Consider the following 26,616-nt stretch of genomic DNA (forward strand, 5'->3'; position numbering starts at 1 on the left):
TCCCCCTGCCCTGTTCAGGTTTGAAGTCATCTCAACATTTTGGAGCCTGAATCTGATAGTTGGGATTATAGTGATGACACGGAGGAAAATGTCAAAATAGCAGAAGCAGCGAGCAAAAAGCTGCTCTGAGCGCTTCAACGGCAATAAAACGTTTTCCTTTGATCAGCGAGAAAACTAATAATCATCTTCTACATTTTTAATACAAAGTAAATAAATGTGGTTCTTTACATTTTGGGATAGTTGCCTTGTTTCCTCTTTGTTTGAATCGAGATCTGGAATAATGTGGGCCTGAACTGGCACCAACAAATGTGTTCTGCTGTAACCCGCGAGCTGAGCGCTGATGTGTCGACACCTGTCACTGAAGTAAAACGTCACCACGTCCTGTCCTGCGGTTGGAATGGAGGCGGAGTCAACTGGTTCCGCTGACACCTGCCTACCTGTAAAACCCCGGTGCGTGTGCGTGTGTGTGTGTGTGTGTGAGAGAGAGAGAGAGAGAGAGAGAGAGAGCGCACGAACAGATTGATGACACCCTCTGGGGGCGGGGCTCCCGTGGTTTCTGTAACTAAAGGAAGTCCCTCCGTGGGCTCGCCCAGTACAGTTTCACCGCACCGTTCCCGACATTCTCCGCGCTCCCTGCTCTGCACCTGTCGGACAGGTGTGGCGGGTTGACTGAGCCGAGCTGCGGAGACACACAGCGCGCGCGGAGCCATTCGTGGTCACCTATGGGTGAGTGTCTGCGCAGAGCGTGCCCCTGCCTGCAGTCACTGTGGGAGAGGATTCTCACGGGCAAGAAGGCTCCTCAGCCAGCGGGAGCAGGAGGTGAAGAAGAGGATGGAGGAGGACGGAGAGGGACCTGCAGCGACGGGGAGCAGCCCCAGGCCCCGACGCCGCCCCCGAAGCCCCCGAAGGAGACCGCCTCCGAGGGTAGCTGCATCTACACGGCCATGTGGCCCTTCGAGTCCCGGCACCAGGAGGAGCTGTCCTTCCAGGAGGGAGACCTGTTCAGGGTGGTCAGCCGCAGCGGAGACTGGTGGACGGCGCGGAAGATCGACCGCAACGGGCACGTCGTGGCGCAGGGCATCGTCCCCAACAACTACCTGGCGAGGGCAGAGTCCATCAACGTGCAGCCGTGAGTGCAGCTTCCTCTGACGGCTCCCAGAGAGCAGCTCTGACCTCGGAGCTCCGAGGGCCATCCCGGTGTCCGCGATAGACAGAAGCACGTGAGCGGCGTGTCTGTAGTAGAGCAGGTGTTTAGAGGGAGTAGGACATTTCCAGGATCGTTTCAGGGGTAACACACCTGATCCAGCCCCGAGTGTAGACAGCTCAGGTGTCTCATCTGTGAGCCTCTCCTGTCCAACTCAGAGTTTACACTCAAACCCAACAGGAGCAAGGCTTCAGCACAAAGTGCGGCAGTAAAATCATCCATGATTTGATTTAATGCTGCAGGCAGCTGCAGGGGATTTAATGACCTCCACACTGGGGCACCTTTATTTACACAGCATCATATGATTCATCATAAAGTCAGTACAACAGGAAGACACTCAAGCTTCTAAATGTTTACACTGGAAATGTGACGCAGTGCAGCAGAGTGGTATTTCAAGAATGTACAAGTACATTCAGTGTATACTTTGAAAACGTGTCACAGTAATTTCCTATTAATATGTCACTGAACAGGTAAAGGTGTTGACAGGAAAGCTAGAAGATTTCCAGCTTAAAGGCAGAAATTCATTCACATTCAGAATCACGTTTTTTATTATGTTCACGAGGCTGCTGTGCCTCCAGCTGCAGATGCATAAATCAGGATGTGTACACTGAAAAAAGGGGGCTGGCCAGCTCGTGGATTTATGTAAGCATCGTGTATTTAACACAAGTGCCTCATGCTTTAACGTTAAGTGTAACTATATAGTGTAGAAACTACATAATATGCAGAGCTAGATTAAGTTGTTCATATCATGTTTGAGTGAAGTCAATAATATCGCAATATTAAATCCCGCGACACCGGGATTTCAGTCTCGCGCGCTTTGGTTTGAGGAAGACGTCCGCCTCAGTCAAGTCGAGTAGCCGCCTCTACTTTTTTTGGTTTACCGAAAAAAGGACATTGGGTGGTTGTTACATTACACTCAAAAAATAATTCATTGGATGAACGTAATTTTATCTTGCCACTTATATTCCATCTAAACAAATCATGTTATATTAATCCATCTTGATTGTGTTGTGTCAACACGATATATGTGTGTAGGTTTAACATAATATTAACATTAACATTCAATTAATTTGACTTTTGTTCAATCAACATGTTTGCACCACGTTAGTCTAATTAAATGTATTTAAATCCGTCTTATCTTGTTTAAACACTTTGGCACATCAAAAGTCAGTCTTGTTACACGAACTAGTAAAGTATTTGTTTGTTACACCAATGATAATCTTGTTGAATGAATGAAAGGTAACTTATGTCTGTAGTACATGTTGTATTCATATTACGTAATGTTCAACCAAAAGAAATCAATGGATTTACAGTAACTTCCAATCCACCCATCTTCTTAGCTTTATCTGGGCTGCGGAAGTGATAGGGCAAGAGGGACAGGGTACATCCTGGACAGGTCGCCAGTCAATCATACAGAGACAAACACCATTTGCACTTCAACACCTTTGGGTAATTTAGAATAACCAGTTACCCTTACAACTGCATGACTTTTAACTGTGGAGGAAACCAGAGTACACAGAGAGAACCCACTGCAAACTTCACCACACTGTGGATTTGAACCCAGGCTCTTCTTGCTCTGAGGCAACAGCACGAACCACCATGGCATTAATGTGTCAATGCAGACTTAACAAAAGTAGGAAAGCTATGCTTGATGATGCTTTATGTTGTTGTCCTTGACAAGTTAAACCATAAGAAGTAGTAACAGCATACACGTGGTGTGGTTGTCTTCCTCTTGTAACCCCACTGATTGTCCTGTGGTTTGACATCTAATGTGATCTTGTGAATTTCGTGAGTCGACCTCCAAAATCAAATTGGGTGGTTGTTACATGCATAAGATCCAAACTTGTAATTTGAACTAAATAATTCCATGTTTCTATGGTGAACGTAATTAAATCATGTAGCATCTGCATGAAATTCAGCAACTTAATTTGTTCTTGTTGAGATGACATCATACAATCTAGTAAGAGTGGTTCGTTGCTGGACTCATGAAATTCGCAAAATCACATGAGATGTCAAACTGCAGGAAAATCACTGGAGTTATAAGAGGCAGACAACTACACACCCACCACGTGTTTGCTGCTTACTGTGGTTTAACCTGTCAAGGGCAAAAACGTAAAGAAAATTCTGCATCAAGCCTTGAAATCATAGCTTTCCTACTTCTGATGAGCCTGTATTGGTGGCATGGTGCTTAGTGCTGCTGTCTCCCAGTAAGAAGGTCCTGGTTCAAACCCACAATCTGGCACAAAGGGTTGTTTGTCTCTATGTGATAGACTGGTGAGCTGTCCGGGGTGTACCCTGCCCTGTAACTATCACTTCAGGGTTATTTCCAGCCCCCCTGCAACCAGGATAAAGACCAGGATGGTAGTTGTTGTAGATCCATTCACTTTTTATGGTAACCAGACTCTAGACTTTGTTGAACATTATGTAATATGAAGACAACGTGTAGTATTTAAGTGACCAACTAGTACTGGGTTAAAAGTTATTGAATAGTGTTGAAATAAAATGACATTGTGGAGGATTAAAATATTCCAAGAGCTCAACTTACTCCATCTAAACATGTTTCAATCGCCTTTTATGAACACAAAATTTATTGAATATGAATAAGTTGTGTTGATTTAACTTGTTTGTTTGTTTGCGTGCAACCAATGTCCACTATTAATAATGGATTGCATTTATATAGCGCTTTTCTAGGCACCCAAAGCGCTTTACAATGCCACTATTCATTCACTCTCACATTCATACACTGGTGGAGGCAGCTACGGTTGTAGCCACAGCTGCCCTGGGGCAGACTGACAGAAGCCAGGCTGCCATATCGCGCCATCGGCCCCTCTGGCCAACACCAGTAGGCAAGTAGGGTAAAGTGTCTTGCCCAGGGACACAACGACCAGGACAGAGAGCCCAGGGATCGAACCGGCGACCTTCCGGTTACAGATGCGATTCCCAACCCCCTGAGCCACTATTGAATCAAGTAAATCCAACATGGCCTTTTTTTCAGTGTAACACCTTTATTATCAGCCAGAGTCCACACTGTCCACCTACCTGCCAGGAACTCGCAGCACTGTAAACGCTTCCTTTAACCTTTATCACACATTTATCCTTTATCGCATTAGTAAAACTGAGGTAAGCAGTGAAGCAGAGCGCTGTAAAAAGACACTTTGGGAGTCAAACGGTTGTTTTCTACTGCAGTGAAGTGTGCATGTGCGTCCTGTTTACAGTGGAAGTTTCTGTAAGTTCTGCTTTCCTGTCACTTCTGTGAAAAGATGCAGGCAGTCAGCATGGGGGGTTAAACAGCAGCCCCGCTAATCAGACGCTTTAGGTCACCGGTGTCCTCGAGGGCCGCAGTCCTGAAACGTTTCCATGTGTCCCTGTTGCAGCACACCTGGATACAATTAGTAGGTCATTAGCCCGACTCTACAGAACCGCATGCTGAGGTGCAGTTCAGCCACTTCATTCATGTTACAGCAGCTCATGACTGACTGAACACGGTGCAATAAAAGTACTTTTTTACAAACACTTATATTTAAATTTACTTGAGTAGGGTTCGGGGTTGCCACCTCGGCATGCAGTCAGGTTCCATAGTCTTGGTAATGACCTACTAATTGTATCCAGGTGTGTTGCAGCAGGGACACATGAGCCGTGTCCCAAAACGTCGGCTGCGTCCTTCGAAGGGCCCGCCTTCGCGTTCTATGTGGGCCGGGTCCTTCGAAGACCGAGAAGGCCGGAAGTGCGAGGCTGTGAAATGGGACGGTCCAGCCTTCAGATCTGCGTCACCGCTGTGTGGGTGGAGTTTAATAAACTCGCCGTCTGCTCCGTGCTGTCTAAAATATAACAGGACACTGGAGGAAACTCTCGACCGTCTCACTCTTCTGTTTAATCAGTTTTCTGTTTGACGTTTATTCAGCTGTGTGAAAATCCCGGAGGAACCCACCCGATGGATTAATAAAGTTTTATTTAATCTAATAATCTAATAACTTTGATCTCAGCCAAACCGATTTACTCCGGAACAAACAAAACACTGAAAAAAGGCAAACAATTACATTTTTAATTTCTCCGAGTGACGTATATCATGTTTAACCTGAGTAGCGAAAGACAGCGGGGGTCTGAAAACGATGAAGCCGGGAGTCCGCTGCTCTCGCCGGCTGGAGTGACCATTGAACCCCCCGGCTCGCTATCGAGCGGGTGGGTAACAGACGTCTCCAAAGACGTCGGCGCACACTTTTGCAAATATGCGATGTCTTGATAAACTGAGCAGATATTTGATGTTTACACAGCTACTTTCTCCCCTTAATATATGTTAAAAGTTTATTTTGCGGCCAGAAAGATTAATGAGAATAATTTTAAAACTTAGTAGCGCCGCCATTGTTGGAAACTGGAATTTGGGTGAGGTGTGAGGACACACCTGACCCATCCTTCAAATTCAGGGAAAAGGAGGACGCATTTGAAATAGTCGACAACTTGGGACAGCCTTCGTCGCCTGGCTGTGACGTAATCGGCCTTCAAATGCGGCCTCCGGAGGATGCAGCCGACGTGTTGGGACAGCTTTGGAAAAGCTTCAGGACAGCGGCCCTCGAGGACTGGATTTTGACAGCTCTGCTTTAGATGAAAAAATGAACAGTTCACATTATGAAGGTTAAATGTTATTAATGCTCAGCTTTTTAACATTTGATATGAATATTTGGATGCTGTTTATCATGTTTTTGACCTTTTAAAAAACACAAAAACTGAAGCTTCAAAGGCTGCAGTTTCTGTAACGTCCAGCAGGGGCTCCAGCGAGTCTCTCATGTTAACACTTTGCAGCAGAAACAAACATGTTTGCAGCCTGATGCACAAACTTGTTGGTCCCTGGAGATATTTTGTTCTTCGAGTTTGCATTAATGAGGCGTGGCCTCATTGACTGACAGGTGGAGGTGACACAGGCGGCTGTAGCTGTTAGCTGTCTGCTAGGCTTTTAGTCGGACCTCTGAGTTATTAATGACATCATGTGACCAGTATTATGGCTGCTGTGAGGTTACAGTACTAACAGCACATCCAAGAAGGCGGAGCTCCAAGTTTGCAGAGTGAAATTCTAGTATTTTGATTGGATGTTATGGATCAGCAGGTGTCCGAGTGATGCTCCCATAGAGTCTGTGCTGCCCCAGATAGCATCAGCTGATAACCTAGCGCTCCACCCACTCATCCAAACGTGTTCACCTTTGGAAATGGACTGAGACTTCAAAATGTGAACGTATAAACAAGTTACATCCATCTTCTATTTACAGTGTGATAAAACCCCAGCGAGCTGCTCGTCTTTATAACGTCGCACTTTGTGCTGCTCGTTTATTTTTGTGGTTGCGGCAGCTTTATTGATCCTGACTGAGCCGTACGCTGTGAGCACCATGAGAAATGTCACAGCTTTACATCACACCAGCCCGTGTTTGTGTTTCAGCTGTGATGCAAACTGGGACGCACACACCGACGGTCAGCTCACCACTTCTCGTTTTGCCGTTCTCACTCACAGTTTATTGCTTCAGCAGAATGGGAAGTGTGCAAAGTGTGGCTATTCCCGTATGTCACCAGCTGCTCCGTTTAATTATAGAGCTTCTCTGCTCTCCCAATAAACCCTCAGTACTGACTTTACCATCACTATATCCTGCAAGGGCACAAAGCAAAGATGTGCGACCTTTAAAACCTGAAACTGTCACACGGCTCTCAGATTAAATAATGTTTCACAGCCAAAGCTTAGAGCCGTGAGGTCAAACAGCATGCAGTCCAAACCAGAGTGTGAAAGGAACACAACATGTGGACATGAATAGATAATTTTGTTTAAAGCATGAACGGCATGTGTACAAATTTAGGTTATCATTCCTCGGCAAAGCCTTCCAGCTCGCAGCTGAGCAGCATATTTTCACTCATGTGGTTTATTTGGTTTTTCCTAGCAGAGCTGCAGCCAAACATCAGTTTCATTATTGATTCATGTCCTGGTTATTTTAATCAGACTCAGAACAAATCAAATAAAAAATGTCTCGCTTGAATCTCGGAAAGTTTCGGTCCAAACCTAAAGGCCGATTCTCACCTCAGAAAGTACTGTTCGCTTTTCTGGCTGACTGAACAGAAAGCAGAGGCCATTCAAACTGGATCAGCTTTGGCTCAGATCCATTAAAGGTTCCAGTAAATGATCGTGGTGAACTCTTTCCCAACACTGAGAAACTGGAAGAAGCTAAATTGAATGCAGCCAGTGGCAAAATGTTTAGAAATCAAATCCTAGCTGATATCAAACACTGTTCAATGTGAGGGCCCGTCAGTGGCCCAGGCAGCTGTTACACGATCAGCAATCATCCTTCTGCTGGAGTGTCTGTGCAGCTCAAACGCAGGCTCTGTCACATGACCCTGCTGTATGCCATGTATGTTGTCCAGCAGCTCAGGGAGCAGTGTGTACACCGTATACCTGTGGGTCGGTAAAGCTCACCTGGACATGATAGAATAGAATAATCCTTTAATTGTCCCACAAGTGGAAATTTGGTTGCAAAAAAACACATACAAACAGGACAGGACACCGGTATTTACCAAAGCAGAGTACTGCACAGTTATTAAGATTAAATTACAGATAAGTGGCAAACCCAGGTTGTAGTGTGCAAACAGAGCAGGATACTGAACGATGTTTAAATAGTTAAGAATATCTAGAATCATTAGAAGAGTGCAGATTGTGTGATTGTACCTGTGCATTAAAAAGTAGACATGTAACTTCCAAAAAGTTGGCGTATATAAACTGAGAAAAGTAATGTGCAAGTTGTAACAGTAGAAGTTGTTTGGTTGGTGGAAATTGCAGCGCTGACGTAAACATCTGTGTTTGCTGGGAGCAGTTTTGATTGACGATGCTATCGAGCTCAAAGTTACAGTTAGCTGTTACTGTAGAAAGTTAATGTCAGTTACTCGCCTTAGCTCGCTGCCATCACAGCATTTACTGATGGGGAAAAATCAGCACGCACACTCATCTCTGTGCTTGGCATGTTAGACCGGGGCAGCGTTCGATAAGTGGAGAGTCCTCTTCACACACTGAGGTTAATTATGGAGTTCCACAGGGTTCAGTGCTAGGACCGGTTCGGTTTACTAGGGCTGCCACGATTAGTCGACTATCAAAATTTAATTTAATAGTCGACGCGTCGTTTGAAGCTTTGTAAGATCCTGAAAGACGCAGGAATAAGCAATAAGATTTAAGAGTGTAAGACAGAAGATGGCAGCACTGCATGTACAAGGACCAGCTGCCATTAAACACTGAAGAAGAAGGAGCTGTCTCCAGTATCGTCCGGTCTCAGACGAGCGCGGTCGTTTTATTTTGTAAAGCTGTTTACTTTAAGAACACGGGGTGCTGTTGGAGGAGGTGCTCAGTCTCTACAATCCAGCTCATAGCGATGCCTCTTTAAGACCACCGAACTCTACGTTACAACCCAAACATAGTTTTACTCAAACTCTGTTTTCCTGAATCTTTCGAATAATAAGAAGGTAATAATAAACACCAGAGTCCGGTCCAAACAGTAAACTGACACACCTCATCTCAAGTGTTTACATCCTGCAGGAGTTTAAAATTTATTGTTGTGTAAATTTTTAACTCAGTCAAGTGAGAAACTAAGGCCACCTCTCCACGCCCACAGCATGAAGCAGAGGTTTCTGCAGTGTGCAGGTCTGAAACATTCAGATGTGTTAACACAACAGTCCTCACAGGAGTAGGTTAAAGGGCATGACAACACAGTTGGAAACAAACTGAATGACTGTAGCTGTTTGGAAGTGCTGCAGGAGCACGGCTTAGGTTTGTAAAGCTGCATCTGTACAAAGGAGGAACCCAAACACCACCTCGGCGGACCGTGGACTCCTCTGTACCACTGTGTGCTGGAGTCAGTGTGAGGCCGTCTGTCCCACAGCCTGGACCAAACTGGCTCATCAGCAGGACAACGATCCAAGCGCAGCAGCAAATCTCCAACTGAACGGCTGCGACGGTCCGAAGTGCAGAGCTCAGAGAGCTGTGCATGAACGAATGCTGCAGACCTCAATGAGCTGAAACAGGAGTGTCTTTGTCTGCACTCTTTATTACCACAGAGTCAAATCTGCAACCGTAAAAATGAAAAGATGCAAATGATGCAAACAAAGCCGTCGGAAACTGTTGTCACTGTGGTTGGACGTGGACGGTAGTTCTGACTGTTTACTTCTGTTCATTGTTATGGTCGCAGATTTGAACCTGTGACGACAGACTGCAGAGGAATCATGCATCCTCTCCTCTTTAAAGACATGTTTTAATTGACTGAGCTTTCAGCCTCAGGTCACTGCCGCAGGTTTAATGAGAGCCCAATGTTAGCTAGCATCTGTCCGTGCTGTACAACATCAGGCGGAAGGTTTGAACCTGCACAGCGAGCTCCTGATAATTATCTTTCTGTCTCGATCCAGATGGTTTTATGGGAAGCTGAGCCGCTTCGAGGCCCAAAATCACCTGATGGCCCCAGGAAACGAAGAGGGAGCCTTCCTCGTCCGGCAGAGCGAGAAAGACGACATCGGATACGTCCTGTCAGGTAAGTGGACAGGGAGGGCCTTTACAAGCACGAGGAGGGGCTACAGAAAACCCCAACAGAGGCTCTAACGAATCCTCCTCATGTCAGCACTGAGATGATGCAGTGAACATGTGCTCCAAAGGTGGATACTGTCGACAGGTAACAGGTTGAATCAGCCAATAAAAACCAGGCCTAGCAGAGACAGCGTTAAACGGGCTGTGATTTTGACACTTTTTCACCTGAGCCAGGTGAGTCTCTGGGTTCATCAGGGAGCTGATTGGTTAATCGTTTCTGCAGCCGGCGCTGCAGTGTTCATTATAACTGAGATTATCACTGAGAGCTGTGCTTTTTCCACTGATGTTTAGTTTCTGTTTTCTGAGGTCATGACAGCAGAAATAAAAAATAACCGTAGCAATAAAAATGAGGTCTCGTGTCCTGTTGAGACTCGTCTCTGACTCCGTCCGTCTTCCTGTAGTGCGATCCGGCAGCCGCGTGAAGCACTTCAAGATCCACCAAGGAGATGATGGTTTCCACATCGAGCCCAAGCATCATTTCAGCTCGCTGATCGACGTGGTCGACTTTTACTGCGCCAACAGCCTCAACACCACCGGCCAGCTGGGCAAGCCCTGCAAGAAGGTGAGTCTTCATACCGCCATCATTTATTCGCTCCTCTTGTCTGTGTGACGGGGCCGCTGGCCGGGAGCAGCCTTTAGTTTTGCATGGATGTGAATGTCTGAGGTGCACGCTTCTGTTTCCTCCATCAGAAAAGGCCAGAAACCCAGGATTTGAACCACTTCACGGTGGACGAGTGGGAGCTCCCGAAGGAGGAGTTCACGCTGGAGGAGGAGCTGGGCAGCGGCTTCTTTGCTGATGTTTACCGCGGCCGCTGGAAAAACCACATCAGCGTCGCCATCAAGATCCTGAAAAGCGGTATTTTATTTTCTGCTGCTCACAAACACAAGTCTGCTCAAACGCTTTCAAGCCGTCATTAGCCCCGCCCCCCGCCTTTCATTCAGTGCTGTAACATGACTGAAAACATTAAACACGGCTGTGGAAACACTGAGGACAGCACGCTGACCCTCATGCAGACAGCACATTACAAACGAAACACACGGTGAAGAATTTTATTTCTGTCATGAGGAAGTGAGAGTTTTCCTTCCTCCGGAAACAGCAGCACCTCCGGCCAATAAGACATCATAAGGATGGAGAGAAACTCAAAGACAAATGTGAACACATGCTGAACGATGCCTCTGATGCTTTCACAGACACACAAGTTGGTTTTGTTTTTTGTCCATCCAACAACCCAAAACCCACAGAAAATTACACTCAGGTGGACATAAAAGACAAAAAAGTCATCAAATAGTCTGCGGCTCCAGAAATGCGTCTTCTTCCAGCTGTAGATCCCTCCCTCGATGTGATTGGACCACAGGCCCGGTCTCGTTCCTGGGCATCGGATAAATGTGCGTCACGCCGCAGTCGGAGCCTCTGAACCTGCAGGGTTACCGTAGTGCCCGCATCTCACCTGCAAGGCCAAGAGTAACAATGTAGTGTGGCCAAAATAGGAAGAAAGTGGGAAAGGGCCCCAGCGTGGAAACTCACCCGGCGTGTGAATAATGGCGGCGTACAGGCTGAAAGAGACGGAATTACAGGCTGCCGCAATAAAAACGCGTCACCTGACTTTAAACGTGATCCGAAGGTCAGCCTGATCAGCTCAACGCGGGGCGCAAGGACACCCGACGCAGGTTTACACGTGAGGGCATGAGCGCGGGAGCATGAGCGCGGGAGCATGAGCGCGGGAGCAGGAGCGCGGGAGCAGGAGCGCGGGAGCAGGCTCCCGCTTGAGTTATAAAGTGTGAAACGTCTGGCATGAGTGACTCCGGGCAGGTTTTGAGCTGCAGGTGAACTTCTCAGCACGTTAGAAATGTTCTTGTTCTGGAACCTGCAGCTGATGTTTCAGGTTAAAACACTGAAACAAAGATGATAGAAATATGCAAAGTTATGGTGACATTAGACGCTTGAGTCTTGTCATGCATCCGTTTCTAAACCAGCTCCGTGCCGTGAAGCAGGGGCTGCAGGAGATGAGGACGGGCCGGCCTGTGATTGGTCAGCTGACAGTGAGAGGCACTTCAGGGCGACATCGACGAGCCACTCGAGCTCTTTCCGAGGATCGGTTCAAACAGCATCACAAAGAAAGAGGCGCTCGCACGCTCCGCAGGTTTGCATATGCAAGCGATGCTGCGGGAGACCAGCGCCACGTTTCTAAAGCAGAGCTCGTGTTTGGTGTTTGGTCTCCATGATAAGCTGGGCAAACTATCCAATAGTACTTTCCATGGAAACAACCGGCTGTTTCCCGCTGTTGTCTGCTTTGCATACGGTACATTTAAATGTTTGAGCCCTACAGCAACGATACAGTAAGGGTCAGGCTCTCAGGACTTTAATTTGAGATGCTGCTCAGTGAGGCTTTCAAAGCTCAGCTTCAAAATCAGGAAAGAGAAATCTTCCTGAAACATCCGGCTCAGGCGGAGCCGAGCATTTCTCAGAGAGGGGTCTCCGAAATCTCAGCGCGCCTCCCTCTAAATGTCTTCGTATACCCCAGTCATTAACTGGTCCTTCAGTAACATGCTGAATGATCCACCAGCGTCGTGCTGATCATCTTTTTAATACAGTCTTTGTTATTATCCAACAACAATCTAGACAAGAGGCACATTTCTCTTTATAATTACAGTGTCATGTTTTCCACCTTTGAGTACAGTTGTTGTGCCTTTCAGGTCATTTCTCTCACCCGTCTTCCTCTTTTCTCGTCTGTCTGTTTTCGCCTTTTTATTTCTGTCCTGCTCTCAGACTCGGAGCTGAACCACAAAGAGTTTCACGGGGAAGTTCAGATCCTAAAGCGCCTGCGCCACCGTCACCTCATCTCGCTGTTCGCCGTGTGCACGGCGACCATGCCGTACTACATCATCACCGAGCTGATGGAGAAGGGCAGCCTGCTCAAGTTCCTCAGAAGTAAACCTCAGCTTTGTTTCCAGTGAAAGATCAGAGTTCAGTGTGCTGTGTAACGTTGGACAGCGAGGGCTTTGATTATGGTTACAGCCTCAGCATCGAGCTCAGCGGGCGGTCAGCAGGGGGCGCTCTCTGTCTGTTCTCAGGGAAACAAACAGCTGTCAAACTGCCAGCTGCTGCAAAGCCTCGGAAACGTGCCAGATAGTTACACACGTATATTTATATTCAGCAAAGTCACAAACGTATGGGAGGGAGATATTTCAGAGATGGATTTTATATCTCAGATATAGATTTCACATATCTGAGATCAATTTTATATTCCTGAGACATCATGTTTGTGATCTGGTCCCAGTTTCTGGGTTACAGCTCCTGACCCTCCTCTTACCGCTGGAACCATCTGTCCATCTTCCACATCTGTCCCAGCGGCGGTCACCGTGTCTGGTTGGTCGTCCAGCAGCTGTGTGTCACGAAGTCCCCCAGAACCTTAGCCTTGTTATCCTCCACCACCTTTGGTGATATCTCCCACCTAGATTTTTTTTTTAATGCTGTCGGCGTTAATCTCATTAAAATCTCCTTAACGCTGTAACTGCATTTTTATATCTATTTTTTTATTTCTTCTGTTTAGAATGAAACTTAGTGCAACTCTTTTCTGCTTACATTTCATTATGATCATAACAGCTAGTTTCCCCACACGCAGACAGCGATATTAAATCATTATCTGTCAGGAAATCGCAGCTGAGCATCAACATACAAACACATGATCAATTTTCACTTAAATCTGAGAAACGATTTCCAACCTGTGAAATCCGACCCTCAGGGGAGCTCGTGAATGCAGCACCGAGCTCCTGTAACAGCTGCTGAGTGGATGAAATCTGGAGCAGGTACTGATGGTGGTTTGGAGTTTCTGGTGTTCAGTGGAGCAGCTCCATCTGCTGATCCAGAGACGTTCAGGTGGAGAATTAGAACCATCGAGTTCCAGAACCCGTGGTCGGGCTTCTGGAACTCGATGGACCTCCATGACTGGGTGGAGAGGCGCTTCTGTTCAACAGGTGGGCTTGACGAGTGGGAGACAGTCAGACTGTGTGTGGGGAGGGAAGGGGCCACTGTCCACTGAATCAGCAGCAGGAGATGGGTGTTCGATAAACTCAGACCTTTTACTTACCGGCGCACTCACTTCATCTGCATCGTTCTCTCACTCAGGTCCAGAGGGCCAAATACAAGACGTCGCATCCCTCGTTGACATGGGAGGCCAGGTGGCTGATGGGATGTCATATCTGGAGGAGATGAACAGCATCCACAGAGATCTGGCGGCTCGAAACGTCCTGGTGGGACATGACTACATCTGCAAGGTGGCCGACTTCGGCCTGGCCAGAGTCATCAAGGTAAGCGGAGGAGGAGCTGTCGATCTCTAAGTGGAGCACGGCTCAGCTCTGACGGCAGAGTCTTGTTTTTCCCTTCAGGAGCCGTTTTACATCTCAGAAGACAAAAAGATTCCCTACAAGTGGAGCGCTCCCGAGGCCATCAGCCACGGGAAGTTCTCCATCAAGTCCGACGTCTGGTCTTTTGGCATTCTGCTCTACGAGATCATCACCCGTGGAGGAGTTCCTTACCCAGGTTAGTCCACGAGAGAGATTCATTCAATTACTGATGTCTTGATCGTCACGTGTGTGTCTTTAGCTTTATCACAATAATCGTGATTATCCCAAAAGCTTGACTCTGCTCATCTGGATGCAGCGAACACGTCAGACTAACTTCTGCTAACTTGAGTAACCTTTAAATCCTCTCAGGGACGCCTGCACGTTAAACTTTACTGTAACAGCTGAGCGAGCGCCGCGGCTGCATCGCTGTGTTTCAGGAGCTGAAGGAGCGCTTGGTGAAAAACGGTGGCCTCCCCCCAACCTCGCAGCTCGTGCAGTATTTATTAACACGTGCAGCCCTCTAGCTGCACACTCTGCTCATGTCACAGTCCACGTGTGCTTGAATGCGATTGGCCGGTTTGCACAAGGAAAAGAGATAAGTGAGTTCCTTAAACGTGCATAAATGTGGACTTTATGAATCTCTGCAGTAACCAGAATAAATAACCAGAGCGAGCCAGCTGACCACTCCCACTATCTGACTTTCATACTGTCTACGTATTCAGAATTACAGCCTTCACATACATATGAGGCACTTACAGCTTTTCCAAAGCTACATAAATCCAGCAGATCTCCACATGAAAAACATTTAAGCTGTGATTAAAAACTGCTCTCAGATCAGTTTCAGTCCCACTGCAGGACTCCCGTCAGTCTGAGGACTGAGCCCAGTTCTGATGATCTATCAGACACAGAGGAGCACAGAGAAGTGCTGGTATCCTGAAGTTTGATCTGAAAACTTCACCAAACGGTGCATTCTGGGTAAACCCGTTTTTATGCGGGATCAGAGTCCAGGTGCACTTCTTTGTGAGGTTTGTCTGATTTCGTGTTGGCGTGTCACTGTGTGATGGAGATGCACTGCACACTAAGGTGAGGGTTTACAGAGCTGCTGCCCGACACAGCTCAGCTGCTCTGCAGATATTTGAGCTAACACAAAGCACTCTTCATCACTTGTCCTCCTCTCCTCCCTCAGCTTACAGTAACCAGGAAGTGTACCAGCAGGTAACCCTGGGATACAGGATGCCCAAACCGCCCAACTGCCCAGACTTTCTCTATGAAATCATGAAGCGGTGCTGGAGCACCGAGCCGGCCGACCGGCCCGACTTCAGGGTACTAAGGGTCAAACTGGAGTGCAGCTCGTATGAGTTAGAGACGGCACAACCCTGAACTGCTGCAGTACAGATGGAGCGCCACAGGGGGGCAGCAGAGAGGCAGCAGAGAGGCAGACACAGAGCAGCGACTGCAGAGCTCTTCAGTGAGGACGCGCTTCAAAGAGCAGAACCACCGAGAGTCCGCAAAGACTGCAGCTGACTCACACCACCACCACCATCTTCACCAACATCACCATCATCATCACCAACACCATCACCAACATCACCAACACCATCACCACCACCACTACCAACATCACCACCACCAACATCATCACCATCATCACCATCTTCACCAACATTATCACCAACACCATCATCACCAACATCACCACCAACATCATCACCAACACCACCATCATCACCACCACCACCATCACCACCACCAACATCATCACCATCTTCACCACCACCATCATCACCATCTTCACCAACATTATCACCAACACCATCATCACCAACATCACCACCACCACCACCACCACCATCACCACCACCAACATCATCACCATCTTCACCACCACCATCATCACCATCTTCACCAACATTATCACCAACACCATCATCACCAACATCACCACCAACATCATCACCAACACCACCACCACCACCATCACCACCATTATCATCACCACCACCAACATCATCACCATCTTCACCAACATTATCACCAACACCATCACCAACATCATCACCATCTTCACCAACATTATCACCAACACCATCACCACCAACATCATCACCATCTTCATCACCACCACCATCATCACCATCTTCACCAACATTATCACCAACACCATCATCACCATCACCACCACCACCATCATCACCACCACCACCATCACCACCATCATCACCATCTTCACCAACATTATCACCAACACCATCACCACCAACATCATCACCATCTTCATCACCACCACCATCATCACCATCTTCACCAACATTATCACCAACACCATCATCACCATCACCACCACCACCATCATCACCATCACCACCATCATCACCATCTTCACCAACACCACCATCACCACCATCATCACCATCTTCACCAACATTATCACCAACACCATCATCACCACCACCACCATCACCAACATCATCACCATCACCACCACCATCTTCACCACCATCTTCACCAACATTATCAACACCACCACCACCAACATCATCACCATCTTCACCACCACCATCATCACCATCTTCACCAACGTTATCACCACCACCACCACCACCACCACCAACATCACCATCACCACCATCTTCACCACCATCTTCACCAACATTATCAACACCACCAACATCATCACCATCTTCACCACCACCATCATCACCATCTTCACCAACATTATCACCAACACCATCATCACCAACATCACCACCAACATCATCACCAACACCACCACCACCACCATTATCATCACCACCACCAACATCATCACCATCTTCACCAACATTATCACCAACACCATCACCACCAACATCATCACCATCTTCATCACCACCACCATCATCACCATCTTCACCAACATTATCACCAACACCATCATCACCATCACCACCACCACCATCATCACCACCACCACCATCACCATCTTCACCAACATTATCACCAACACCATCACCACCAACATCATCACCATCTTCATCACCACCACTATCATCACCATCTTCACCAACATTATCACCAACACCATCATCACCACCACCACCATCACCACCATCATCACCATCTTCACCAACACCACCATCACCACCATCATCACCATCTTCACCAACATTATCACCAACACCATCATCACCACCACCACCATCACCAACATCATCACCATCACCACCACCACCACCACCACCACCACCACCACCAACATCATCACCATCTTCACCACCACCATCATCACCATCTTCACCAACGTTATCACCACCATCACCACCACCACCACCACCAACATCACCATCACCACCATCTTCACCACCATCTTCACCAACATTATCAACACCACCAACATCATCACCATCTTCACCACCACCATCATCACCATCTTCACCAACGTTATCACCAACACCATCATCACCAACATCACCACCACCAACACCATCACCACCACCATCATCACCACCAACATCATCACCACCACCACCATCACCTCCATCCCCACCACGTCATGATATCGTGTCATTTCATGATGTTGTTAAAATGGAGCTAAACCCTTGAGGACTGCAGAGGGTTCTTTATGAGCAGCTGTATCACTGATTAATGAGCATGTTAGTTTGTCATGTGAGCATCTTTGGGTTTAAATGAGTCATTTTCATCATATTCTCGTATGTTTTTCTACCAATGGTAAATAAATTCTGAGCTTTGACTTTAAAATCAGTCCGCTCACTGTGCTTGGTCATTGCCAGTTCGCGCTAGTAATCCAGGCTGCAGGTGCCTGACTAACCATCAGGTTATTTCAGGCTCCGGTTCAATAAACCCGGCCCGCAGAACTCCAGACAGACTTGCGGCACTGGCAGGTGTTGTGTGTCAGTTTATGTTCCTGGACAGGTGTTTTCCTCCTGGTTTTCCATCAGACTGATCTCAGACCTACCTCAGGTCCATGCTACCAGTGAAGATTTCCCACTTTTGAAGGGAATCTGGGGGTGTGGAGGGGCTGGTGGTGGCTCTTTGCCAGTAATGGGAGTGATAATGTTTGGAGTCAAACATGGGAAAGTCTCTTTTTATTCAGATTTATAATTATTGTAATTTAGGGTAGGCCAGCATGTCCATAGTGTCGTAGTAAGCACCCAGAGATCCCCGGTTTGTGCCGGTGGTCCCTGACAGGGTCACAGCCTGGCGTGGCTCAACGAGCAGCTGGAGGAAGCGTTGTTTATGAGTCGTTACCATAAACATGAACAGGCCTGTTTGTGCTATGAGGCTGGGCTGAAACCATAAACCAGGCTTGTTGCAGGCGAGGTTCTGAGCACGGGCCTGTCTCGCTCCACCTACCAGGACTCACCTGTGGCTGAGGTGAGGCCGTCAGACCTGCTCGAATGAACAGCTGATGAATCTTTAGAGCGTCTCTGCGTTCTTGTCTTTAGAGACACTGGAATCCTTTCAGTCCCTTCTCATTGATGCCCCGCCCCCTAACTGGGACCTCCCTGCAGCTCTGATAGGTCCCAGCCTTGCAGTTGAGGTTTGCTGATGTTGTAACCGCCATGAACAGTCTGCTCGCTTCAGAGTCCTCAAAGATGATTGGCCAATGCAGGTTTCCACAAAGTGATGTAACATGTGAAATATGATATTTTCCTGTTAATGCTGACAAACTGCTACAAATACACTCTGCATATCATGTCCTCTCATCAACCAGCGTCATGAAGCATCTGTGGGTCCAAGCGCTCCTTCAGTTCCTAGATCGCAGGGCGGTCGGTGCTGCCCTCTGTGGTCTTAATGCGGTGCACGTGAGCTGAGAAGCAAATGCAAAAATCATCAACCGGTGAGAGCACGGTGACTTCCTGTGATCGGGTTTATTACACCGACTACGAGCACAGGCGTTTTACAACATGTCAGCTTTTATATGGCATACTCAGCCTCACACGTGCAGGTTATTGCATTCAGATTTTCAGTAAACTTGACCTCTGACCTTCATCACTTCTCTCCTCCCTCAGCTTACAGTAACCAGGACGTGTACCAGCAGGTAACCGTGGGATACAGGATGCCCCAACCGCCCAACTGCCCAGACTTTCTCTATGACATCATGCTCCAGTGCTGGAGCGCCGAGCCGGCCGACCGACCCGACTTCAAGTCCCTGAAGGCCCAGCTGGGCCGAGAGGAGCTGGAGTGACACACACACACACACACGGACTCTTTGAAGCTCGTCTTCTTGCAAAACTTCATCTGGTCATCCCTGAGAGCACAGAGAAGTTTAGGTAACAGCTCCCATCATAAGCTAACGAGTTTAGTGAGCCAATCATCTGCAGATTACTGCAGGACGAAAGACGGGTTCACAAACTGTTTTATCTGTTTTGTCCTCCATGGCTGAAGCTGGAGGACGGCCGAGACACTGAGCCGTCAGTGTTTTTAATCACATTAATCATGTTTCACGAGCTTTCCTCAGAGCTGACAGATGAAACCACACGCCTCACGTGATGCTTTAGAAGCAGTGTTGGGGAGTAACGGAATACATGTACCGCCGTTACGTATTTAGAATACAAAATATGAGTAACTGTATTCTGTTACCGTTTAAAAAGGTGGTATTCAGAATACAGTTACTTTGTTGAAATAAATGGATTACACTGCGGTACTTTCCCGTTTCATATTGTCGCGGGTCAGGACTGTTTGGGTTTTGTTTGACAGCTACGTTCTGTTGTTCCAGGTGGCAGCGTTACGGTTGCCATGGTTACAGGGCGACGCTCTCTCTCTCCGCGTGTTTCCTGGGTGAGAGAGCGCCTTTTCGTTGTTGTTGTTGTTGTGCTAAGCTAACAGGCAGAATGCTACAAGCATAGCTCTAAAGAATGTAGCATCATGGGCAGTGTAGTCCGTGTTGCAGGGAGAATGGACTGCCATACACGTTATGTGTCTGTGAGCGCGAGGAGGGAGAAAAAGGGGAGTGGAAAGGTACGAGTTGTCATCGAGCAGAAACGGGAGCTGGAAGCATGTAAATATAATAATAACCACTGCAGCCAAGAAGAGTGCCTGACGAGCCCAGTTGTAAGTAAGCTATTAAGACTCGACTGTACGCTGTGTTCGTGTTTTCCTCCGAAAACAACAAGTTCCGTTGGAGCAGCCTTTCAACGCCTCTCTCTGTCTGTCGCAAGAAAAGTTGACCCACACAACAAAGTAGAGCTATTTTTCGGCTACGAGCCGACAGGGACCCCGCCGTATTATGCTGGGCTTACACTGTGCGATTTTTTCAGTCGCGCGATTCAGCTCCTGCTCAAACTGTACGATTGACTCGCAGGGGTTAGAAGTTCATAGGTCACGATGCAGGGTCTCACACTATACGGCCCGATGCTCTGATGCGACCTGAGTGCTCACACTGTGCGTCCATAAAATGAAGGTTATAACAGAAAATCTGTCGCTCGCTCTCCCTCTCCGTCTTTCACTCACACAGACACACCACCACCATCAACTTTGCTAAATTGCTAATGAAAAACATTGGTCAGGCAGCTGTGATTGAGCAGCAGTGTCGATCCAACTATTTTCACGGTTGTTGTGGTCGTGATAATTTTGTGAGGCCACATCGAAAGGGCTCGGATGTTTCTACAGGTTGTGCCTCCATCGCTTGTGTCCAGATCACACGCTGCACTGCTGTGCTACGCCGTCTTTTTCGCTGACATTTGTGTTTGCGCGTGCGCAGTGTGGCAAACTGCGGTGACACCCTCACGACCAAGCGATTGATGATCGGGAGCTGGTCGTGAGGTGTCAATCGCTTCTCGTTACCTCACGTATACTACACGATGCACGAAGCACGATGAAGGCCAAAATCGGGCCGATCGCCAAAACGATCGCACGACTCAAAAATCGGCTCAAAATGGGCCAAAAATCGCACAGTGTGAGCCCAGCATTAGTCAGAGGTCCCTTTACTACAGTTCGGAGTCGCGGACCTTCAGTAATAGTAATAAATCACACAGCAACAGTACATTCACGTTGTTGTAAAAAGCACGATAATATTGTAGCGGGTCAGGGCTGTTCGGGGTTCTGCTTGTACAGTTATGTTTTGTGTATGTTGCCATGGTGACAGGTGACGCCCTCTCGCTGCGACGGTGTGTCCTTCCGGGGTCAGAGGGCGCCCTATGTGTGTTGTGGTTGCCGCGCTGAGCAGTTAGCTAGTGGCAGTGTGTTCTTCTGCAAATGTAATAAACGGCTGTGCTCCCTGGCTAGCTCACGGGAAGCAAGACCAAACGATACCTCCGTCTCCTCCTTGTCTGAACTCGCCACAATATATTAAGTAATCCAAAGTATTCAGAATACGTTACTGTCATTGAGTAACGTAACGGAATAGGTTACAGAATACATTTTGGGGCATGTATTCTGTATTGGAATACATTTTAAAAGTAACCTTCCCAACACTGTTTAGAAGCTACTCATAGCCTCGCTTTGACCTCTGATCTGACCTCTTACTGCCCTCAGGTACCAGTATGCAGAAGCCTAAATTAAATGAAAGTGACTTACATTAAACTAAACAGGACGTGTGACAAAACCAAAGCTTCTGCCTGGAATGAGGTCCCAGCAGTCACGGTGTCTTTGGAAAAGTAATAAAATGCCTTAATGTCGCAGGTTCCTGGTCCCTGTCAAACCGCTTTAGTTTGAGTCTCTGCGGCCTGACGAGGCGACGCTGCAAACGTTTACTCAGCAAACTGAAGCGTCGAACACAGCAGTGAAGCGAGGCTCGAGAGGCTGGTGCTGAGAAATGCTTCCTGCACTTTTTCGGGCTTCACTCGTTGTTTCAGGTTTTATTTTGTTGTCACTGTGATGCACTTTTTAAAGCGAATGATTGTGTTGTAGGTCATCATCGTTGGTAATATTACTGACATTTTCCTGCTCTGTAACACTTTCAGCAGCTCTGCTCTGTCGTCTCAGAATAATATTTTCTTCTATGTGAACTTTGTTTACAAACACATTTCATGCAGAGAATAAAAGAAGAAGAAAATCAATTTGCATAAGATTAGAAAGTAACGGTGCAGCTGTAGTGTCCATCTGTGGCCTGCAGGGGGCAGCGCAGTCTCAGGAGCTGCTCTCAGTATATTAAATATGAGTTTTATAAGTTTCTGAAGAGCTGTGAGGAGAGAGGCTGACGCTGCTTACTCTGAAATCAGACCATTCTTCATTTTTCAAAATCAATTAAAAAAATCTGATGATCAACAAACCAAAGACTCACTATTTCTTTGCTGTATGAGAACTTTAGTGTGTGTGTGTGTGTGTGTGTGTGTGTGTGCGCGCGCGCACTGAGGTCATGTGACTGGTTTGGTAGGTTCTGGTTGGCTCTCTAGGAGACGTTTCCAGAAATCTGCTCCAGTTTTCCTCTGAACTTTCTGAAGGACATCTTCTGTCGCTGAACTGAGAGGCATCGTCTTTAATTTTCATCTTCATCTTTGTTTGAGTGAGCTGCTGGAAAATCCTGTCGTGAGGACATTAATGTTGGATGACAATGTTTATGCTCCAGAGTATCAAGCCCCAAATTAGTCAACGTCTGGGTCCTTTCTCAGCCTCGATAAAAGCCGCCGCTCAGAATCTTGGGATCATTGTTGATCAGTCTGTGCCGTTTGATGCTCATATCAAGCCTGTGACCCGCTGCTGCTTTTTTCATCTAAGTATTGCTAAACTCAGGACTCTCATCTCCAAAGGTGAAATGGAGATGCTTGTCCACGCCTTCATCTCCTGGTTAGACTATTGTGACGCACTCTTTTCTTGTCTGTCTAAGGCTTCCTTCCCCCCAAGTGATCCAAAATGCTGCAGCAAGGCTTTTAACCCACAATAATAAGCTCTCCCATATCTCTCCCATGTTAAAGTCCTTGCACTGGTTTCCAGTTGGGTACAGGTATCAGTTTCAAATCCTCACGTTTACGTTCATATCTGTAGGAGGTGAGGCCCTCACAGATATCACTGCGCTTCTCCAAAGCGGACATCCCCTGATAGCGCTCTCCTGATTAGTCCACGGACCCGTCTGAAAACGAGGGATCGCGCTTCTGTGGCTTCTCTTAAAACACTTCTGTTAGACAGGCGTCAGGGTAATGTTCCTGTGAAATGTTTTTATTTGATATGCTTTTATATTCCCATGTGACGCACTTTGTAACAGCATCTTGTCTTATAAAGATCTGTATAAATACATTTTACTTGCTTTATCATTCTTATTTCATTCTGAGGCTGGAGCCTGGCTAAAGCGCGTGCAGCAGCGAGGCTCTGACTCCGCAGGTATCAAACCTGAATCTTTTTGCTCTTTGATGTTTTAATGAAACGAAAGCGGGGCGCAGCCAGCGCTCTGTGCGTAAGGAGCCGTTTCCATCAGTGCTGTTACATCTGCTGCAGGTAACTGGGTCAGTAACGCCTGGCATCCTGCGCAGCTCAAGTTCACACAGCGCTGGGAGAGTTATAGAAGCACAGCGGCGCCAACACGACAAACTTCCAGCAGACAAGGTCAGCGCTGCGCGTGCACGCCCCGTTAACCCAGTTCATCCACAGGGCTGGTAGAAATAGAGCGACACTCTGAGTGACGGAGCTTTAAAGGAGACGGGTCACAGGCACCTCTGACTCACTCGCTCCTCCTGTAGGCGTCAGGTTGAACCCTGAGCGCGTTGCACCAGCTCAGATTATTAAACACAGGAATATGAGTTCTGTTGGGACGCGCCCTCCAACCGGAGGATCATCATCAGGATCACTCAGTGTCCTGACCTCAGGCCAGCATGTCAGTCTGCAACATTACTGTGAGCTCTATTTACAGTAATTAGAGCAACTTTTCCAGAAATAGTCCCCCTCCCACACACACACACACACACACACAGACACACACACAGAGACACACACACACACACAGACACACACACACACACACACACACACACACACACACACACACACACAGACAGACACACACACACACACACACAGACAGACACACACACACACAGACACACACACACAGACACACACACACAGACACACACAGACACACACACACACACAGACACACACACACACAGACAGACACACACACACACACACAGACAGACACACACAGACACACACACACAAACAGACACACACAGACACACACACACACAGACACACAGACACACACACACACAGACACACAGACACACACACACACACAGACACAAACAGACACACACAGACACACACACACAAACAGACACACACAGACACACACACACACACACACACAAACAGACACACACAGACACACACACACAAACAGACACACACAGACACACACACACAGACACACACACACACGCACACACACACAGACACACACACACAGACACACACGCACAGACACACACACACGCACAGACACACACAGACACACACAGACACACACACACAGACACACACACACAGACACACACACACACACAGTGATCATGTGCTCCAGGAGTGCCCAACGTCTGACCGGGAAAACCGCCAACCGCTGTTTTCCTTGCACTCCCGCCCGTGAACCCGCTGGCCCTCGGCTCCACAAAGCCAACACGCCCACTCGCATTCCACCCTGAGCGCACAGCGTGGAGGAGGAGCTTAGCCTAATGTGCCGAACACAGACCCTCCCCACGGCCTCGGACAGGATGGCTTTGCTGTTTCACAATGTGAGGCACTTCTTTCTTTATTAAACTGTTCAGATCTCCAATGAGAGCAGAGGCAGCATTCAGTCAGGGTGATAAATCCACTGTTTCGCTCACTTCCTGTCCGTCACACGGCCTTCTCCGTGGGCCTCACAGTGGTGTTCGTGGGACTGTGGACACATCAAGGTAGAAATAATAAAGTCATTCAGCCTCTTCCGCTGAATCCTGAAACTGTGACGCTGGTTTGGTTTGATGAGTCATCTCTGCCGGGAGCCGAGGACCAATCAGGAGTCCTGATTCTGTCAGAAACTGACAAACCTGCCCCCCCCGAGGTTTCTTCCTGTCAGATGGGGGTTCTTCCTTTCCACTGTTGACTGTTTGTTGGGGTTTCTCTGTATGAATGGAGGCTCTTTACCTTACAGCGTCTCACGGTGACTGTTGTGATTTGACGAATGTTGTAATGATTTTAATGGTGAACAGACCTCATCACACTTGATTCAGCCAGACCTGAAACTGCGACAGAAAGCCACCATCAAACCGTTCGTTCCATACAGCCAGACCAGAGGAGTCGCCCCGTGGGGGTCCGGCATGCTTCAGCTGGAGCTGTGCTCGGCACCGTGCAGCTCCATGCGTTGGGTCCTCGTCTCCACAGGTGGGGATGTACCACAGGTGGCAGAGAGCAGTGGTCTGTGGACACCACCTGGGAACCCTGCTGCTGCACCTGTGCAGGTGAGATGAGTGCTCTCTGCTTGGACAGACTGAGTGTGGGTTGTGCTGTGACTGTGTGAGGTGGTGACTGCTGCAGAGCAACAGGAAGTTAAAGAGATTCACCAGGATGGCTGAGGGAGGGGTGGAGGGAGGAGAGGAGGTGTCAGATAATGAGGAGTGACCGTGTTTGAGTGTGAGCGCAGAGAGCCCGCCGAGGGCGACACACAGCAACGCCGTCACCTCCATCCTCCATCCTCCACCACGCCAGAGCTCACGGTCCCGGATTTATCCGTGTGATGTGAGGAGCCTCGGTATAAGCAAACTAAGTGACGGTAAGACTTCCCTCAGTTGTCTGTGATAATGCTCACTTTCCAAAATAACATCGTGTTCATCCTGTGAGTCAGCGTCGCGGTCCAGCGTCGTGTTACTGACACAGAGCAGACTGCCAGGATACAAAACAAAGACACTGTTATTGCAAAGATTACGCAAGACGAGGAAACTGACGTTAAGAGAGGCGAGAAGGTCACATTTAGCTTTTCTCTCCTGGAAACTTGGCCTGAGTGTGTCTGTCAAACTGAGAGAAGCCAGCTCTGCAGACTGGAATCAGCCCACTGCACTTTAAACCTGATAAAAATATGAACTCTCCATATTTAAAAGCCTAGAGATAAACTCGAGTCCTGATCTCTCAGGTTTGAAGCGTGTCTTTGGTGACACGGCTGCTTTGTTGGCACGATAAACTGTGCGTTCACGCAGCGAGCGAGCACGCTGAGATTTGAAGGAGAAAATCTGCAGCTCAGAGGTTAGAGGACGGTCGTCATTTAACCTTTGAGCTGCAGATCTCTGGGCTCCGAAGCACTCAGCCCCTCCCTTCTGTTTCACCACTTCAGCTCATTTTGTTTTCATCAGCTGAGCCAAACATAAAAACATAAAAACCATGTGACCAAGATCAGAATCACCCACCTGTCAGAGGATAATAATCCTCCCACACAAAATAATCAGGCTCCATCTTATCTTAATGACCTTGTAGTACCATATCACCCTATTAGAGCACTTGGCTCTCGCTCTGCAGGCCTACTTGTTGTTCCTAGAGTATTTAAAAGTAGAATGGGAGGCAGAGCCTTCAGTTT

General features: G+C 47.7%; 1 protein-coding gene across 2 annotated transcripts; it reads left to right on the top strand.

Annotated features, from left to right (window-relative positions):
- The first annotated feature begins 553 nt into the window (after positions 1–553).
- On the top strand, positions 554–22,364 carry ptk6b (PTK6 protein tyrosine kinase 6b). Of its 2 annotated transcripts, none has more exons than XM_080899160.1 (8): positions 554–1,129; positions 9,620–9,741; positions 10,196–10,356; positions 10,485–10,650; positions 12,562–12,723; positions 13,921–14,102; positions 14,181–14,334; positions 19,151–22,364. In XM_080899160.1, exons 1-8 carry the CDS (start codon positions 723–725, stop codon positions 19,324–19,326), a joined length of 1,530 nt encoding a protein of 509 aa, XP_080755286.1. In that variant the 5' UTR covers positions 554–722; the 3' UTR covers positions 19,327–22,364. The 2 variants fall into 2 exon arrangements, with proteins under 2 accessions (XP_080755286.1, XP_080755285.1); XM_080899159.1 differs by lacking the exon at positions 19,151–22,364 and adding an exon at positions 15,325–15,658 and having other exon boundaries at positions 556–1,129.
- Positions 22,365–26,616: the final 4,252 nt, after the last annotated feature.

This window comes from Rhamphochromis sp. 'chilingali' (genome assembly GCF_963969265.1).
Source record: "Rhamphochromis sp. 'chilingali' genome assembly, chromosome: 12".
Lineage (NCBI taxonomy): Eukaryota > Metazoa > Chordata > Actinopteri > Cichliformes > Cichlidae > Rhamphochromis > Rhamphochromis sp. 'chilingali'.

Bases quoted from the DNA above. Each gene is read 5' to 3' on its own strand.
- ptk6b (XM_080899159.1), top strand. From the start codon at position 723: ATGGGTGAGTGTCTGCGCAGAGCGTGCCCCTGCCTGCAGTCACTGTGG. The intron at 10,357-10,484 runs GTGAGTCTTCAT...TTCCTCCATCAG, and splicing joins TGGGCAAGCCCTGCAAGAAG to AAAAGGCCAGAAACCCAGGA. The intron at 12,724-13,920 runs GTAAACCTCAGC...TCTCTCACTCAG, and splicing joins CCTGCTCAAGTTCCTCAGAA to GTCCAGAGGGCCAAATACAA.